Source organism: Columba livia, chromosome Z (genome assembly GCF_036013475.1).
Source record: "Columba livia isolate bColLiv1 breed racing homer chromosome Z, bColLiv1.pat.W.v2, whole genome shotgun sequence".
Lineage (NCBI taxonomy): Eukaryota > Metazoa > Chordata > Aves > Columbiformes > Columbidae > Columba > Columba livia.
This window is the reverse complement of record NC_088642.1, coordinates 57182071-57201065: the sequence shown is the minus strand read 5'-3', so window position 1 is coordinate 57201065 and position 18995 is coordinate 57182071. Positions and strand designations below refer to the sequence as shown.

At 41.1% G+C, this 18995-nt stretch overlaps 1 protein-coding gene across 1 annotated transcript in view; it reads right to left on the bottom strand.

The window, feature by feature from the left end:
* Window positions 1–12235: 12235 nt before the first annotated feature.
* SMC5 (structural maintenance of chromosomes 5) overlaps window positions 12236–18995 on the bottom strand; it is a 43356-nt gene continuing 36596 nt past the window's right edge. The window contains exons 21-24 of the mRNA XM_065045962.1: window positions 18738–18857; window positions 15535–15714; window positions 15348–15443; window positions 12236–12614 (exon numbers count right to left, since the gene is read on the bottom strand). Coding sequence (XP_064902034.1) covers window positions 12471–12614; window positions 15348–15443; window positions 15535–15714; window positions 18738–18857 — 540 coding nt within the window. The 3' untranslated portion in view covers window positions 12236–12470. The remainder of the gene's footprint in view (window positions 12615–15347; window positions 15444–15534; window positions 15715–18737; window positions 18858–18995) is intronic.

Sequence of the window (18995 nt, the reverse complement as noted above, 5' to 3'; positions counted from 1 at the left end):
TATTCCTTATGGCATAAGCTTCTCTTGGTACTTTTCATTGTACCTGTGTCATGTATGGCAAGTCAAACACTGATAAAGGCAATATTACTTCTATCTTAAAGCTATTTTTTGCTCTTTAAGAGGAGCAAAAGGATCACTCAAGGGCAACTTTTAGTTGTGCTCATTAGCTGAGTATTGTTTTTTTTTTAATGTTAAAACCATGAACTGTAAGAGGTTATCAGTGATTTTCCCCCCTCTCCAAAACACCCAGCATATAGGGGGGAGAATTCTGTTTACACAGTATTTTTTTCCAGAAGCATTCTTCTCCTGTTTGGTTTTTACCCCTTCCTCCAGAAGAGGATGAGGAGGTGCAGCCCTACTATAGAGACTTAGGACCTAATTCATCTCGTGAGTAACCACATTGAAACCCAAAGTGTTTCCACTGCAGATGAATTTAGGTCATCCTGTAAAATTCTGTATATAAAAAATCTTGTTAGTACACCTGCAATTCCAGTATCTTATTGTTTTACCTGATAAAAAGCTTGCTTCCTAGAAACAAACATAAAAAAAATGAACTCGGAGAGTAGAGTGTTTTCTTCTACAGTTGTATAAGGCTTTCTGCATTAGAAATCAGTTTGCATATAGTGTTTTTACCTGTGTAGTTCATGATAAATTCCATCTATGTGAAGAGAACTGCTTTTAAGGCATAAGGGGATACTGAGCAGTCTGTGGAATAAAAAGGGATGTGTTTTCTTCAGTGAAGACATCAGGAAACCAAGCACACTTTCTACCTCCGTTTCAGCTTTTTGAAACATTTATTTTAGAAACCAAACTTTAATTTCTGGTGTCCAAATTGAGTTGTAGGGACATAAATTCTTCCTAGGAAAAACAGGTAGCCTGGGGATCTGTGTTGATCTAGAAATACAGAAAGTGTTCTGCTTACCAGTACTGTTAATGCTGCCTTGTTGAGTGGTGGGGTCAGGGCCACGGGTAGCTTGGTGCAACTCCAAGGCGAATGTATATTCATCTTCATTGTTCTCTGTGAAGATCATGCAAGATTTCAAATCCATCCTGCAGTCTGGATTGTTGCTATGCTGTAGAACAAATGCAGCACTTGGAAAATTAAGGCCTGATCCCCTGAAATACAAGACACCCTCACATCCCATCAACTACAATGGGAAGCCACAACTGATAAGCAGCTCCTAAATCAGTAGGTAGATGTTTTGGTCACTTCGCGACCAGGATGAACCAATACATGGAAGTAAATAGCCAGATTTATGTTTTCCACCTTGTGTATTTGGGGTAGAATGCACATTTAATGAAACACCATTGTTCTGCAAAGTCTGAAAAAGCCAACAGGCCGGGGGGACTTCGGTCCACAGGACAATGGGACATACAGGCACGTGTCATCGTGGTGTGTGACGAGATCCTGTTTCTGAAAAAAACCTTCCTAAATAGTAACCAATTTGCTGTAATGTGTGCTGTGTTTCAGCACTGGACAGATGGGATAAATGTGATTCATTAACCACTAACAGAATACATTGGGAATGATCAGGTTTAGAGATTTCGGTTTATTGTTTTGTTCATTTGGGGTTTTGTTTGTTTGTTTGTTTTCAGTAAAAGCAAACAACGGCTCTAACACATAAAACAAACTGCAGGTTAGTTCTTTGCATCTTGAAGTTAAGTTTTGAAGTGTTGCAAATGTTGGAAAAGAGAAGGAAAATAAGGTTCTCTAATACCATATGTACTTGTTGTACTATTTTGGAAATACTTAATAGTGCTGAATTTAGGACAGCTCTTCTCCTTGGTTAAGAAAGCCCATTACTATAGAGAACTCATAGCTTTAAAGTCATAGCTATACAACATACTTCATTCTTGAACAGTTTTTTCATGACCTATATTACAGATCTGTTTTCAGTTTGCAGATGGACTTAGCCCAGCATACACCAGACTGGACACATACTTCAAAATGCTGTTTTACAGACTCGTGATCTGTAACACTGTAAAATACCAACTTCCAACAGTTTAATCAGTTTTATTTTTGTACAGTATTCGTATCCTTTATAAGTTATTTTGCTGTCCTGTTTTGTAAATCACATGAAATTGTAAAAAAAAGAAAATGAAAAAAAAAAAGTAGGCATAGATGTTTTTTGTACATATGTATATATATATTGTCCAAATAAAGAAAAACAGAATTAAAAAAAAAAAACGTTGTTTTGAATAATTGGAGTCAAGCAGTGGTCATGTAAACCTGCGTGAATGATTATGCCAAAAATACTGCTGTACAGGATGAGAGCTGTGAGCTGAGTGGTGTATGAACCAGCTTCAAAGGTCTTGGTGTTGCTAGTCACTGTTAGACTGGGTCTTGTTTCCCTACTTCACCTGCGTGTTTTCACAGGTATTCCTCCTCCCTGCCACTGCTGCAGGGAGACAGACACAGGGTGTTTGCAATCTGTGTCAAATGTTGTGATCTTCAGCTGACAGGTACTCAGTTTTAGGCACTGTTAATATATTACAAAACTTAGACACTTTGTGGAGGAGTGTCCCATCACCAGCACGCTCTGGCTCCCCGGAGGTCTCTCTCCCATTGCTCCGGCTGGTGCTCTCCCTCGCACCCTGCAGCTGCCCCACCAGCTGATGATGCTTCAGCCTGAGCAGCCATGCTGCTGCCTTGAGATTTCCACGAGCTTGGAGGGGTTGCTGGTGTAAGGAGAAGAAAAAACACACCTGGTCAGCCTCTGAAGGAGGGAAAGGCAAGGAGCCCTGTGCCAAAAAGCTCACTGATGCCTACAGATACTGACATTATGGTTGCAAAAAAAACAACTACTTACATGAAGGAACTTACCCTGGTACATAGGAATGGTGCCAGGGTGTGACTGCAAGGTGAGACTCTGGACAGGCTCACTGTAAACTCCTTCAAACTGAAATAGAGGAGACTCTCTGAATATAGCTTACTTGAATAATTTTTCATAAGCATACCGATTTCTGACATATTGGTGCTTGAGGAACTGCATACACGCTGTATGGCTTCAATGAGGGCTACAAAGTTGGTGAAGGGTTCGGAGGAGAAGCCGTATGAGGTGTGGTTATGAGTCACTTGGTTTGTTCACCCTGGAGGAGGCTGAGGGGAGACCTCACGGTGGCTACAGCTTCCTCACAAGGGGAGGAGGAGGGGCAGGTACCAAACTCTTCTCTCTGGTGACCAATGACAGAACCTGAGGGAATGGCAGGAAGATGTGCAAGGGGAGGTTTAGGCTGGACATTAGGAAAAGACTCTTCACCCAGAGGGTGGTGGAGCACTGGAACAGGCTCCCCAGGGAGGTGTCACAGCCCCAAGCCTGACAGTGTTCAAGAAGAGACTGGACAACACCCTCAGACACATGGTGTGAACTGTGGGGTTGGCATATGCACAGACAGGAGCTGTACTCGATGATCCTTGTAGGTCCCATCCAACTCAGGACATTCTCTGATTCTATACTGGTATCAAACCAATACATTTTATACAGCAATATGTACTTTAAGTACTAAACAAGTTCTGACCAAAAATATCCTTCATGAACAGACAATTGGACTCAGAAGCAGTCACAAAGTGGATCCAGATTCTTCACCCACTGGGGCCCATAGTAAACTATAACATCAGTGGCTTTTCATCTGAACAGACCTTTAAGCATCACTGCAGCAGCACAGAGTGGGGCTGATACTGTTGATGGTGTCTGTGAGCAAGTCCCTTTGCACATCTTGTGCTGATCATCTGCTTTGGATTTACTCTGTGTTTGTAATTCTTCAGGAAAAAAAAAACAGAAAAACAAACACATACCCCAACAACATGAAAAAAATTCCTGACCAACAAACCCCTTTGTTGTTCATGAAAAATCTATTACGTGACCCAAACTGAGGTACAGTCATAGAATGTTTTGGGTTAGAAGAGACTGCAAAGATCATCTAGTTCCAATCTGCCAGCCATGGGCAGGGACACCTTCCACTAGATGAGATTTCTCAAAGCCCCATCCCACATGGCCTGGAACACTTCAGGAATGGGGCATCCACAACTTCTCTGGGCAACCTTTCAAGTGTCTCATCATCCTCATGGTGACAAATTTCTTCCTTATATGTAGTCTAAATCTACACTCTTCCAGTTTAGAGCCATTACCCCTTGTCCTATCAGTACACGCCCTCGTAAAATGTCCTTCTCCAGCTTTCTTATAGGCCCCTCTAGGTACTGGAATGTTGCTGTAAGGTCTCCCTGGAGCCTTCTCCAGGCTGAACAGCCCTAACTCTCTCAGTCTGTTCTCCCAGCAGAGCTGTTCCAGCCCTCTGATCATTTTCATGGTCCTCCTCTGGCCCCTCTCCAACAGGTCCATGTCTTTCCTGTACTGAGGGCTCCAGAGCTGGATGCAGGACTGCAGATGGGGTCTCACCAGAGCAGAGCAGAGGGGCAGAATCACCACCCTCAACCTGCTGGCCACGCTCTTTTTGATGCAGCCCAGGATACAGTTGGCTTTCTGGGCTGCAAGTGCACATTGCCAGGTCACATTGAGCTCATCAGCTGACACCCCCAAGTCCTTGACCACAGGGCTGCTCTCAATCCATTCTCCACCCAACCTGTACTTGCGCTTGGGACTGCCCCGTCCCATGTGCTGGACCTTGAACTTGGCCTTGTTGAATTTTGTGAGGTTCCCACAGGTCCACCTCTCAAGCCTGTCAAGGTCCCTCTGGATGGCCTCCCTTCCCTCCAGTGTGTTGACTGCACCACTCAGCTTCGTGGCATCAGCAAACTTGCTGAGAGTGCACTCACTTCCACTGTCTGTGTTGCCAATTGAGATGTTAAACAGCACTAGTCCCATTACCATCTGAGAAATGCCACTCACCACTGGTCTCCAGTTGGACATCAAGCCGTTGATGGCAACTCTTTAGAGTGCAAACATCCAGCCAGTTCCTGGTAAACCAGTATTAGTGGAGTGCAGTGAAAATCAAGCAGCGTAATATTCACAGTCTACAGCTTTGGTTACAAACTGGGGAAGGGGAAATCAGAGACTTTCCCCCTTTGAATTACATGATCCTGATTATCTCAAAGCATGGATGCCCTCTGAACCATCCATGTTGCACGTTACCTGTGCCATCTTCTGCTTTCTTTTCTTTTCTAAGGCTCCTTGATATCTTCTGCTATCATCTTCTCAGTTATCATCTGGTCCCTCCTTGTTGCCTCTAGCAAAATCAACTTTGTCTGCTACTGTGCATGATTCCTTATCCCCAACAAAGTGAATTTTGTCATTCCTTTCCAGCTTACTTGCCATGTTTTCATCTCCACGCTTCCCAAAGAGATTGTCAGTCTGCAAGCAGGTGCTTTGCTCTTCTACAAATACACACTGGGCATATTTGCCATCTTCTATGTAGCTTCCAGGTGCGATAGTTGATATGAACAATTTGCAATACCAAACTCTAGCCAATGACATACATAATGTCATGTTTTGAGGCTAACCTACACTGTTCTTGTGGGCTAAGCCCAGGCAGCAGCTCAGCCCCAGCCAGCCACTCACTCAATCTCCTCCCCCCGCTGAGATGGGTGAGAGAAGGGTAAGAGCAAACTCCTGGGCTGAGATAAGGACAGTTTAACAGGGAAGGTAAAAGCTATATGCACAAGCAAGGCAAAATAAGGGATTCATTATTTCCCATTGGCAGACAGATCTTCAGCCATTTCTCCAGAAAAGAAGGGCTGACCACACATAGTGGTTAAATGGGAAGACATAACTCCTAAAGTCCACCCTTCCTCCTTCTTCCTCCAGCTTTTCCTGCTGAACACAATGGCATGGGATATCCCTTTGGTCAGTTGGGGTCAGCTATCCCAGCTGTGTCCCCTCCTAAGTGCTTGTGAAATTCCTGTGCTGGCAGGGCAGCGTGAGAAGCAGAAAAGGCCTTAGTGCTATGCAAGCACTGCTCAGTGATAGCTAAAATATCCCTGAGGTACCGACAGCGTTCTAGTCATAAACCCCAAACCTAGCCCCAAACAAGCTACTTTGAAGAAAATCCACTCTATCCCAGCCAAAACCAGGATAACTGTCAAAAAAACACTGGCTTAGTGGGGGTAATAGATCAACAGAAATAAGACTGGGCAACTGGGGAGCAGAATAGTGGAGAAAAGCTGGTGGAGATTGGTGAAAAGTACAGAGGCGGGAATTGCTGTCAGGGAACTGTGCCATTGGGAAAGGGCTGAGCCACAGGAGAGGTCACTGGCAGGTAAGCTGCTATAGTGCTGGTTATCACCTCTTTTGTTTTCTCCTCTGCTCATGCTACTTGTCTTTACTTTGCCATGTTTTCCCTGCTGGCTTCGAACACTGCCTGAAAGGCTTTCAGCGGCTAACCGCTTCTAGTCCATGCACTCATCCACCCGCTCCCTGTTTAACTGCTGAGCCTTGCAACGGCTAAAGTTAGCACTGAAATAAAATGTAGTGTACTAACTACTAAATCACCCCCTACACGCAAAACACTGCCTTGTGTCCAGGCTGTCCTACTATTCAAACAACAGCTGGATCAATGAGCCTCACGGGAGAAGCATGGCTCTTGGCAAGCCTGGTCTGTGAGCACAACAGCAGAGAAACATTCCTGCGATTTTCAGATGTTCAAGCTCGGACAGGGGGAGGATTTTTCTTGGAGCAGAAGTGGATTTAATTCTCTTCCTCATCTCCTTCCTCTCCAAATTATGATGTATTGAATCCTGGGTTTACTCTGAATTAGAAAGTTACTGGGAAAAAATGTTTCTGTAACAAAAAGTTCTAGGAAAATTTATTTTGGACATTGCGTTTCAGTGAGTCAGAACTGAAGAGAGTAATTCTGGCTCAGTTATTTACAGTGAAGCTGGAGTGCCAGGGTTCCCCCTGCTTCCCATCATGTAGCTTTCCTGCCAGACACCTCCCATCAGATACTGTTCCAATGAACTAAGAAACTGCAATGCACCTTTCAAGAAGCAGGCCAAATAAAGACAGGGGAGAGGACAGGGAAATTATGCATGCAACATCAAAACAACTTCCATAAAATTGCAATACGCTGTGATGTAGAGTTACTAGGTGTTGCTGAGCCATATAGCCCTTGGCCTCAGTGTGGTGCTCCTTTCCCAGCACAACTGGTGTTGAAGGTTGTAGGCTGTGGGGACAAGAGAAGGAATCATGCACTTTGTGGAGACATCCCCCTTCAGTCAATCCCTGGGGACAGCCACAGGACCCCTGCTCAGCTTAGCAAACAGTGAGCAGATCCTTCTCACACTTCTGTCCTTCCCCTAGGTAAATTCCAATATTCAAAGCCTAAGCATGGACAGCACAGACAGTATCAGGCAACATATTATCATTGTGCAAGTGTTTGTAAAACAATGACAAATTTCACATCTTACATTATCTGTTTGCTCTGGCACTCTGCTTTTAAGAACACACTATGGAGAGGCAGGGGAATTGGCTGAGGAAGGTGAAAATTAAGGCCTTTCAGTAAGAGGTGTTTGGAAAATTAACAGGCCTTGCAGAGGGAAGAAGCAGGTAACTGCAGACTCACAGAAGAAATTCAAGTTGGTTTCCACAATCCATGAGAAGCAGTGTTTGAAGATGGTCCAGAAGCTTCCAGAAAGCAAGCATCAGCCAGAGAGCTTAGTAATAAAAGGGTGGACACGTTGGCATGAATCATACACAAGAGTGTTAACTCTAAATAAAATTTGCCATTAGGCTTGCACCAGGAGCCCATCCTGGTCTCTAAAGAGCACCCACCATACTCTTCAGTGACCATCCAAGCAGCCAGGCAGCTCTGTTGGTCTCATCATCTCTCACCAACTCCGAAGCCTGCAGAATAGGTGTTCCCAGTCAGCAACAGCCTTAGCAGGCATTTTTCTGCCAACAAAAGCCCAAGCTTCATATAAGAATGTTAAAAGCATTGTAGCTGTGCAAGGGTACATCCTCATTCTAGTTTGCTGCTTCATCTGACTAAGCTATCTCTCCTAGTTAACAATAGCGTACATGCACAAGTGCCATTTACAATTATAAAATACAGTAAAAGGTGATTTGTAAGTGCTTCTAAGTATTCAGTTTCTCAAGATATTTTTATTTCTCACAGGAAGTCACAATTCCCATGCTGCTTCTCTCTCTTTTTCTCAATACATGAGCAGACACAGATGTTTGCCAGAACTGCAGATGGCGAGGGAAAAGGATATTTGTGATAGTTTTCAGCTGGTCTGAACAACACAGAAAAGTACCTATTTTCAGAGAAAGCTCAATTTATACTTCAGCTGTCAGGACTATTTGGGGTCTTTCCACTTCTACATTTTTGAGAGGTCCTGTCTAGTCAGCAGGAAAAGCTGGATACTACATGTATATTTAACCTAAACTCCCACTCATTCCCTCCTCCTCAAAGTTGTACTGAAATTAATTCCACAGGTTTTTATAGCAAGCATTCCCAAGTAACAATAGCAAAGCATAAGGAACAGCAATAAAGCTGGCGGCACAGAAGGGCCCTATACGTGGGTAAGGAATGCTAAATAACGCTGTAGCTACACTATGCAACTCGGTGTGGATTTTCACGGTTGAATACACAATCCAGTTCAGAAGACTTCCTTGTACACCAGAAGGTCTCTGTGTGTGGCCAGGATGCACCTGTCTCGCAAATTAGCAGGTTATCAACACGTGTGTGGGAGGCACAATCAAATCGTACAGCCCGCTTGCCACTAGCAAGGGCTGCTTTTATACACCAGGTTGGTTTTGCGGTTCTTTTTCAAAGGCTTTAGCTAGCAGAACTGCTGGATAGTGAAGCCCTACTGGTCAGTAATGTGATAGTTGTACGGTTTTACAGCTCGTTACACTGCCTGGGGTAAGTTAATATGAATTATAGCATCCCATTAAGATTGTAGCCAGACATGTTGAAATCAGGACTTTGAATCAATAGCTGACAGACCCCCAAAGGAAACAGCAAACACCCACAAGACTGTCATCTTCTTCACTTATGCAGTGTGGCAGCACACATCCTGAAGACGTAATTTTTGAGACAGGATCTGAAGTGCCATCCAGTTGAAATAAGTCAGATTTGCATTTCATCCCTCAGCCTGCAACATGAGAAAGGATCTGAACTCTAGGAAGAAATTGCACGAAGTTCTAAGGTAACAACCTTAAGAACAGATTGTCAGTGCTGTCTAGCCATAGGATTAAGTCCTAACACATTTCATGCATGTAGTTTTGCTTATTCAAAGAAAACAAACCACACTTTTCATATAGTGATCCTCAGATACTAAACAGAATGTATGTTTCCATTCAATTTTAAAAAATTGACTTAAAAGTTCAGGATTGCAAGAAGCCAAGTATTTCGAAGATCAAGGAGTACATTTAAAACTCAGCCTTGCAACACAGTGGACAGACAGGCCTGTGGCCTTAATTAAGTTGATGATACTTTGCTGGCCCACTCAGTTGCTGGCCCACAGCCCAAACTTCCACACTCTTTCAGTTCTTCTGTCAAATATTTGTGTATGGACACTAATCCTCATGGAACTTACTCCACAAACTCATTTCACAGTCAAAGCGAGCTCCATTGATCAACAGTGGTCTACAATTTTAGAATGTGTAGTTTTCTATTCCCTTAAAGGCTGCTCTACTCAAAACAAGAATTAAAGTACTTAACTTTTAATTTCTCAAACCGTTCAGTTCCTAGCTTATATTTGCAGTGGGTCAGTTTATTTCTAACATTCTAATGTAAAAAGCCTGACATACCACCTCCATTGGCAAAGTCTACAGACAGGATGCTGCTAAGAAAAACTCCCACTCAAAATCAAGTGGACATCAAATTTTACATAAAATTCTGTTGAAGGCTACCCCCTTTGTGAAAACAAGGATACTGTATATTTTCAGATGGTGTCCTGGGACTCAATCATTTTTACATACCTTTTATGTACCAATCGTAGTTTCAATTTCTTTATTAATACAAATCATATTCTTCACAATTCAGTATTAAACTTGATTTTTTTTATAGTTACTTAATAATTGGGACTTTATTTCAGGCAATCAGCATCCCAGCTTTCAAATGCTTATCAGCTATGGCCAAAACCTCACTAATGAATTATATGGCTATTGAAAAGTAATTATGTATACGATCACTCCAATGCAGGTAAAGCCTTGTAAAAAGCCTCCTGGTTTTAACTTCAATGTGAAATCAGCAGGACTGTTTTCTCAATCTATCACCAAAAACATACTGTTTTACTTAAAAAAAACAAAACAAAACAAACCCCTACCTTATATATTGCTTAGATTATATTTTGCTTACTTCTGCAAGCTAACTAGCTCATTGTTTCAAAAGTACCTCACTGTCAATCTCCTTGCTGAGAGAGACTTGCTAGAAAAATAAAGACCTTACCCTTCCAGGAACAGGAAGTGGAACATTAGCTCAAAAAGAATAAATAACAGCAATGAAGTACATTACTTTAAAAATAGTATATTCTTTATATTAACTTCAGGTATACTTTCACTAAACAAAAACAAATATGCTACTTACATACCATTCTCTTCCTACACATCACCTTCTCCATTAATTAAAAAAATTTCCATTTCAATAGGAGAAGTTTGAGAACCTCTTTAACTGTTTAAGGGGAACATGACTTATCAAAAACAAATTCCAGTTTTTGGAATTTTGGGACAGGATGCCATCCAGAGGAACCTGGACAAGCTTGAGAAATGGGGTCATGTGAAGCTCATGATGTTCAACAAGGCCAAGTGCAAGGTCCTGCACCTGAGTCAGGATGACCCCTGGTATCAGGCTGGGGGATAAAGAGACTGAGAAGCAGCACAGCAGTGAAGGACTTGGGGGTATTGGGAGATAAAAACTTGGACACGAGCTAGCAATGTGCATTTGCAGCCCAGAAAGCCAACCATGTCCTGGGCTGCATCAGGAGAAGTGTGTCCAGCAGGTCAAGGGAAGGATTCTGCCCCTCTGCTCTGGTGAGACCTCACCTGCAGTACTGCATCCAGCTCTGGAGCCCTCAGGTTCCAGAGGAGGTCACAAAAATGATCAGGGGGCTGGAACAGCTCTCCTGTGATGACAGGCTGAGAGAGTTGGGTTGTTCAGCCTGGAGAAGAGAAGTCTCTGAGGAGACCTTACTGTGGCCTTTCAGTGCTTTAAAGGGGCCTATAAGAAAGATGGGAACAGACTTCTCAGCAGGGCCTGTTGTGACAGGAGAAGGGGTGATGGTTTCAAACTAAAAGAGGGGAGGTTCAGCCTAGACACGAGGAAGAAATGTTTTACAATGAGGGTGTAAAACACTGGCACAGGTTGCCCAGAGAGGTGGCAGATGCCCCATCCCTGGAGACATTCCAGGCCAGGCTGGACGGGGCTCTGAGCAACCTGATCTAGTTGCAGATGTCCCTGCTCATTGCAGAGGGGTGTTAAACTAGATGAGCTTTGAAGGTCCCTTCCAATCCAAACTATACTATGATTTTATAACCTAGAAAAATGAACTGTATTTCTGTAGTGGTTCAAAATAGAGTTAATTTTCTTTATGCCGTTTTTTCTCAGCTAGCATGGTCATTGTTTGGATTCAGCTTGAGAACAAGAAGATAACACGCTGGGACAGAATTAATGTTTTTCTTCAAGTAACTTTCCAATGGTTTTCAGCTGGAATGGAGAGCACATAAGAACTTACTGTTATCTTAGTAGTTGTCTGGGAGCCAAATTCTTTCTGGGCTGTCTGGAGTGTGAAGCATTGAGGAAGGGGGGCACAGATGGGACAGACCTTGACTGACATCTGGGCTGACCAATGAGAATACTCCATGCCATTAGTGTCATGCTTCATTTTTAGTGGGAGTTGGGTTTTCCCGCTGGAGAGACAGAGACCTGTTACAGTTCTGCTCTGTCTTGGTTGAGTACTGTTCAGGAGTTTCTTTAGTTCCATCTTTTGCTGCTTCGTTGTTTTGCAGTGGCCCTTGGGCCTTTCTGCCTTTTTCTCTCTTCCCAGAAACGGCTGCTTGGCACTGATGGACTTTGTGAGGAATTGCATTGAGTATCTTTTACTTTATATTACATTTTGCATTTTATATATAATGTTATAATTAGCAGTGTATTAGTATTATTTTTTTGTTTTATTAAACTGTGTTTATCTCAGCCCATGAGTGTTTCCCTTCCCTTTCGATTCTCTCACTTATTTGAGGATAGAAAATGGGGGAGTGAGCAAGCGGCAATTGTTAGATTGCTAGCTTGGGTTAAGTTGCAACAACTTCTCATGCTTCATTATTGATAAAATAGCAAAATATAAGGAGCTTCCCTTTTATTTAAAACTACTATTGACAAAAAGTTGGTTCTTTGGCAAACAGGCCACTATGAAAGATTTGGAAAAAAATCGTGTAGTTTAAACAACAACCAATTCTTTGCAGGTTCTCATCTTTCACAATTTCTGAAGTCTTGAAAATCAGATGTTCCCAAAAGTTCTAGAAAAGCATTATATATCATACATTAAGTGTATATATATATATATATATATATCTGTATCACTGTTCATCATCCATCCTTCCAAGTCGCCGCCGCCGCTTACAGAAAGACTTCAAGTTCCATTTGTCTGCATCCAACATAAAAGGTCCATTGTAGACAAACAACACTGTCATCTTGTCATTGTAAGTGAGATTCCGCAGGAGCTGGAGAAAAACACAAAACCCAAAGTCAAAATAGCTAGACATTCCCCATTATCTAACAAAGGTGAAGAAGGTCTACATAAAGACTTCTATCTTGAAAGGTCACTATAGCAGGATTATAGCTTTTCTGAAAGATGATGTATATTTGTTCCTAGAAATCCCTTAAAGAGACTCCACTCATTCTTCAGGCAATTTCCATGCTCCACTATTCTTACTACAAGAAAAATCTTCATATATAATGTGTACCTTCTTGCTGCAGATGTGGTCATTACTTTTTTCCTGTATCCACAATAGGCAGAGAATATTGGCTGTTTTTCTTTCTTTGCCAGGACAGGACAGGAAATAGAGTTACTTGGGCATGATTACTATGTCTCTCTTTAGCCGCATGCTCCTCCAAGCTAAGCAGTTTCCATTAGTGGAAACTCAAAACTTTCAAAACTTCTTAAAAGTTGCACTCCTGTCTCCTGGAGTAACTCCAGCCACTGTACTACCTTTCCAAAGCATAACAGCCAAGGCTGGACACTTACTGTCATCCAAATCTTGTCAGGCACAAGCAAGAGATGTCACACAAGCTATAGAGTTATCTGCAGTGCTCAGGATGACTTTCAGCAATTGACTTGCAGCTGATGCTCAGCTTGCCATCCACAGTAACTTCTCTTTCCCCAGTCATTTAGGCTTTTATGCCTTTAACCAGATGCTGTTGTTGATATTTCCCACTAAAACACCAAGTCCTATGCCTGGCTGTGCTGAAATACATTCTGTTTTCAAATAAAGTTACCTAATGTAAGATTGTTTTGAATTCTAACCTTGCTCTACAGCAAAGAAGCATTCACTCCCAACATAGTTATTATTTGCGTGTTTAATTTGCATAGACTGATATTAAAAATACTGATTCAAAAAAAAACCAAAACCCCTCACTCCTAAGGAATACATTCAATTCATCTACTCATTCTGCATATTAATCCACAGCCCTTCCTCTCTGTAACTTCCTTAAAAATATAGCTGGAGTAACAGTGTCAACATACTGAAAAAAACACAACAGTTTTTCCTGTATCCACTGGATAGATACGTGGAACTTAGCTCACTATGACAGTTTGTCATACTTTGTAGTACGTGATTATATACTTGCTTTCTATTAAGTGAAGACTTACAGCATAGGCTCAGGAACTGCAGGCAAGTCACTGCAACAGCAGAATCTGGCTTCCTCCTCAGCCTGCTCTGTACAGCCTATTAGTTATCCTCTTATGCAGCCCACTCAAACTATCTCATCAGCTAAAACCTTTACAGGAAGTGCCATCTCAACAATGTTCTTTGTGATAGGCCACTGTAACTTCACCATGTTAGCTGTAGTGATCACCTACTTGCAGTTGATCAAAAGAGAGAGAAAGGAAAGAAGAAATACCTTCTTGCTCCTGAATACTGGTGCACCACATTCCTTGATCTTCCTCTTATCATAATGTTAAATGGACTTTTTTTTTTAAGCCTCCAAAATGTCTTACTTCTGCTTTACCATTTTTACTCTGAACTGTGCAGTTAGCTTTGCACACTCAATTTTCCCCCTTGTCTGTTCTTAGTAATTTGATAATGAGCGCAACTTTTAAAACAGACTCTGAACCCTAGACAGTAATTTTCTACAGTTCCTTCTGTGTGGGAAGCATTATAGGTAGTAGAGCTATCTCTACCCTTTCAACATCCAAACCACTCTCTTATTTATAGAAGTAGGAGAGCAGAAAAGCAGATCCAGTAAGGACAGAAATCACAAGAAGACAAAAAGGCGATAGATAACACACAGAACAAGAAAGAAGAAACGTGGACAGGAAACCACCAAAGTGTGTGGAGGTACATATACAGCAAGATTAGAAGGAACATCAAGCATCATCTTCCTCTGACTTTCAATCAGTTAAATGCTGTTGATGGCTTTTCTCAGGTCCTTCAACTGCTATTTACAGAAAAGAACAGTACATACCAGCCAGATTTTCTAAAATACATTGAGGTACTGGATGCAGGCTAACTGCTAATATTAATAAAAAGCATAAAGCCCAGTACTGAATGCCTGCCTTTTTGATGTACTGATAACCTTCAATGGTTCAATCTGAACGTAACATTAGCCTCTGTCAAAGGTGCAGGTGAAGAGCCACTATACTTAATAGTTCTTTCAAGCCACAGCATCACACCTACTAAATCAATTATTTTTCCTTTAAATTATTTAAACAGAAGAGCACAATTAAGCACTGGTCATTCTTGACTGAAAAGTCCTCTTCAAGCCATTCTCCATGGAGTATAGCACTGAAATTTTCTGACCTTATAAATATCAGGTTATTTCTTGAATAGTTTTCCTCCTTAATGTTGGACTCCTCTAGTTCTTCGAACATCAGCAGCACTAGCCTGTTCCAGTATCATTATCTGACTTGTTTGGAAATTGGTCTCTGCTACAATCCCAACCATGTGTAAGCTACAGGAATTACATTTCACAGCCTTGTTACATGGTAACCCCATCCAATGGTGGCTAACTTGTGATACTTCCACAGAGATCACACTTCCAGAATGTGTTTATGACAAGAAGAGCCTTAGTATGAGTTGTCTGCTAGGACTGTCCTTAAAATTGACAAATTCTCTCACAGTTCTCTTTAATATTACATTGTTAGGTAAAACAGAGGTAAGTTATACAGTGTTTACAGGGATATTATCACACAAAACTTAAGTTTTGAGCTTTTTATTTCATTTTCCGCAACATACCTTTGGTGTAATAAGGAAGTACTGAGATGTGCTTTCTTTACAAGCAGTTTTCACAACCATTTCAAAAACTCTTCTCTCATTAATTGGATCCATTCCCTAAAAGAAAAAAAAACCAAGCCTGTTCCGTCTGCTATGTCATAAGCATCTGCATAGGCAAGAGGTTGCATACTGCAATATTGATCCTTACCTGGTTAATTTCATCTACAACCCTGAAAGGGCATTTGTTGAGCTCCTGTAGGGACATCAGGTACAACATAGTGGAAACACTCTTCTCACCTCCACTCTGATGAAATGGAGTCAATTCATGAAGTTCAGTGCTACTGTGGAATTTGACTCTAATGCGAATCCCGTACTTGTCATACTCCTCCTATGAAAGCCAGTACTTGTTAAACTCAGTTTCTCTGTATGGCAGCTTATTTGATAATGATATACAAATCAAAGGATATTTACATAAAATGTTTTACATGGGTCTATGAACTACTCAAGTTCAACTTAATATCAATATATTAATTCTGTTTCATATATTTTCCTTAAGTCTGATCTATTCTTGTTAGACAGAGAATTTTCAATACCACTCCCTCCCCGTGACAATAATTTGTTAATTTCCAAATCCCTAGTAAGAAAGACTGCATACATATTAAGAACATCACAATGGACAAAAAATTCTTAGCTAGAAAAAGGAGAAAGCAATGCCCCTATATATTCCATTAATCAGAAAAAATGTAGTAGGGCACATAATACTATCAACTTGAACAGTGGGGTTATGTGGTGGCAGGGGTGGTGTGCAGATTAGGATCCCATTTCAACCTCTTCAACTGCAAGCAGTCTAATTAAATCCTTCCCCTTTCCTCCACTAGCAGATTGACATACAAAGCCCCTACAAATTCCACCATGACAGCAATTTTCCCTGTACCAGATGGAATTTAACATTGGAGAGGATCTATCAGATCCTCTCAGATAAGCCATGTTTTGGTGTTCCTGGTGTTTTACTACACCTGCAGTCAGACAAACATCCTCAAGACTGGAAAGTGTAAGGTCTTATATTGGCATTTACTTTCATGTACTACAAATCTCTGTTGCTTCTGGTGTACCGGTATTGTAGAAACACTGAACTGTGAATCCTTCAGGGTGAGACAAATGCATACACACCTTAGGAGAGAATGAAGGTGACCTAACATAGTTATAAACTCATGGTTGCTAAGTGTCAACTTTTTCCAGTTTTGAAGACAGGTCACTTTTGTTATCCTGCACACTGGAACAAAGCAATGCTGAATGCAATTAAAATTATTTTCAAGATGATTTTGGTTACCATTTCATTCTCCCCTGCTATGGAAGAAATTTCTTCTTTGGTATTTTATGCAGCTTATCAAAAGAATAATTAGCTTCTCAGATTTGCAGATTGTAGTTTAATATCCATGCCTGATAATCAGGAGCCTAAGAAGGAAAATCATGTGGCATGCTTTCAAAACAAATAAATGTTGCTGCACTGACCTTTCTGGAGGTGGTATTTTGCTAATAAGACATTCTCCGAATCAGTGAAGATAAGAGCACCATGGCTTAGATGAACTTCCTCCATTTAGTACAATTTGGTACTATATTGTCATGATCAATCTCAACAGACTCACAGTCAGCCTTGCTTATGACCAGGAATACAGCATAGTGGTGTGAACAAATATCCTTAAATTCACAATTTAGTTACTGTTTCTTCCCCAACAAATACCTGCAAAGCTTTTGCTATACTCTTTGGAAAGGGATGAGGCTGTGAGACATGACGAACACAATGACTTAATATAAAGAGAAAAAACACCCGAGGATCTAAGGCCTCTAGGCCCACTGTACTTTCATATGCATTGGCACAGACTGAAACTTGGCTCGGAGAAGTTTACAAGGCACAGGTTGGCAAAACCTCCAGTAAAAAAGATCCACCTTCCTTCACAGCCACAATGGCACCAGAAAGTCAGGTCTTTGTTGCCAGACTACTGGGAATACCAGTTCATGTAACTGACAGATATTCCAAGACCTGTCAAGAATGCTGCTTAAAACTCCCTGTGGGGAATGGAGGAAGGTGAGGGCTATCACCATTAGCATTCTGAATTCTTGTTACCAAGTCATAAGGTTCACTGAGGCTTCTGCTAGGATGTCAAGGAAGAACCTAGCCAAGTGTTTCACACAGGAGGTGTTATCAGATCTCACGGTTCCTGCAGGGCAGGCTAACAGAGGCTTGAACTTCAGTATCACAGGAATATTGTAACAAAAGTAATTCTGTCTCAAGGGTTTCTCTTTTGATATTTGCAGGTCAGGGCAAAAGAGTCTCCTGCAGAGAAGGGTAAGGAATCCAAGCTCTAGAACAGATTATCTGCCTCTTTGTATTATAGGCATTGATGCCTTGATGAAGAAGTGTTAGTTATTGGCACAGGACCACTAGCTAATCTCTTAAACTATTTGTGACATCTTTGCAAGAAAAAAGCAAGACCTTCCAAAGAAGATACTCAGAAAGACAGTCCAGGTTCCCTCTGTTTTTACACTACTCTACGGTTTTTCTATATACTTTCTCACAACTTACTTTTAGATAAAAGATAATATTACTGCAATATAGATCTGACTCTGTAGGTAACTATTAAAAGAACTGATAAGTCCATGTTTTAATGTCCTACTGTTTCATAATACAACACATTTTTATGCAGTTCATGTAAAGAGCTTTGTCAGTCACTATTCTTCCTCAATAACTACCACTTGAAGTATTTTAAGAAAAGCTGCTTGAAAACAGCAAACAAAATGTTTAAGTGTCACTTTAACTATTGTTCAGTATATGCAATATATACGAGAGTCTTAAAATCATCATTGAGACCAACTTAAAACAAAACACGCAATTTCTCTTCAGCCCACTGCACTGAATATTCCTCCCTAGAGTACTACTGATGCTTTAAACTCTTAGTCAGAGGTAAATCCTGCCTATAAATGTTACCGAGGACGTAACAGGCTGGGCCATGTGATTGCTACTTCCAAAACAGACAAAATGCCAGCAGACTTGAGTAGAAACTACAATCAATACAACACTTAATAATAGCAGATTTATCCACTAAATGATAATAGAATAGCGCACCTTATCTAAAAATGTAGAATTAAATCACTAACTTAATAAATCTGAGTTACAGCTAAAGTAAACACAATGCTTCTAAATGAGCCCTGTAAGCTGTGCATAGCTCACATAAGTCAGTGAGTTGAAGTCCTGTGCAGTGCATATGGACAAGGACTCATTTTCCTTTAATCAGACTGACAAGTCAGTTTTAGCAAAAAAAAAAAAAGTTATTTTTTCTCCAGCAATATACAGGCAAAAGGTGATGTACGAAAAGACAAATGTTATTCTTCCATGTGAAAATTAAATCATACCTCATTTTCCACGTGAAGATCAACTTCACCAACACACTGCATAGAACTAAAGAAGCTACTGAACTTCTCATTAATTTGTTCAATCAGACTTTTCAAGGGGTTTAGCCACCTTTCTTTGACCTAGAAACAGACATTTCAATGTAAAAGCATTTTAATTACTGAGTTTTCCTTTAAGATAGCATTTAAATTCAAAAATATCATAATTACAGAAGTTAACATCTCAGATTACACTCAAGGCAACTTGGAGTGTTACCCTTT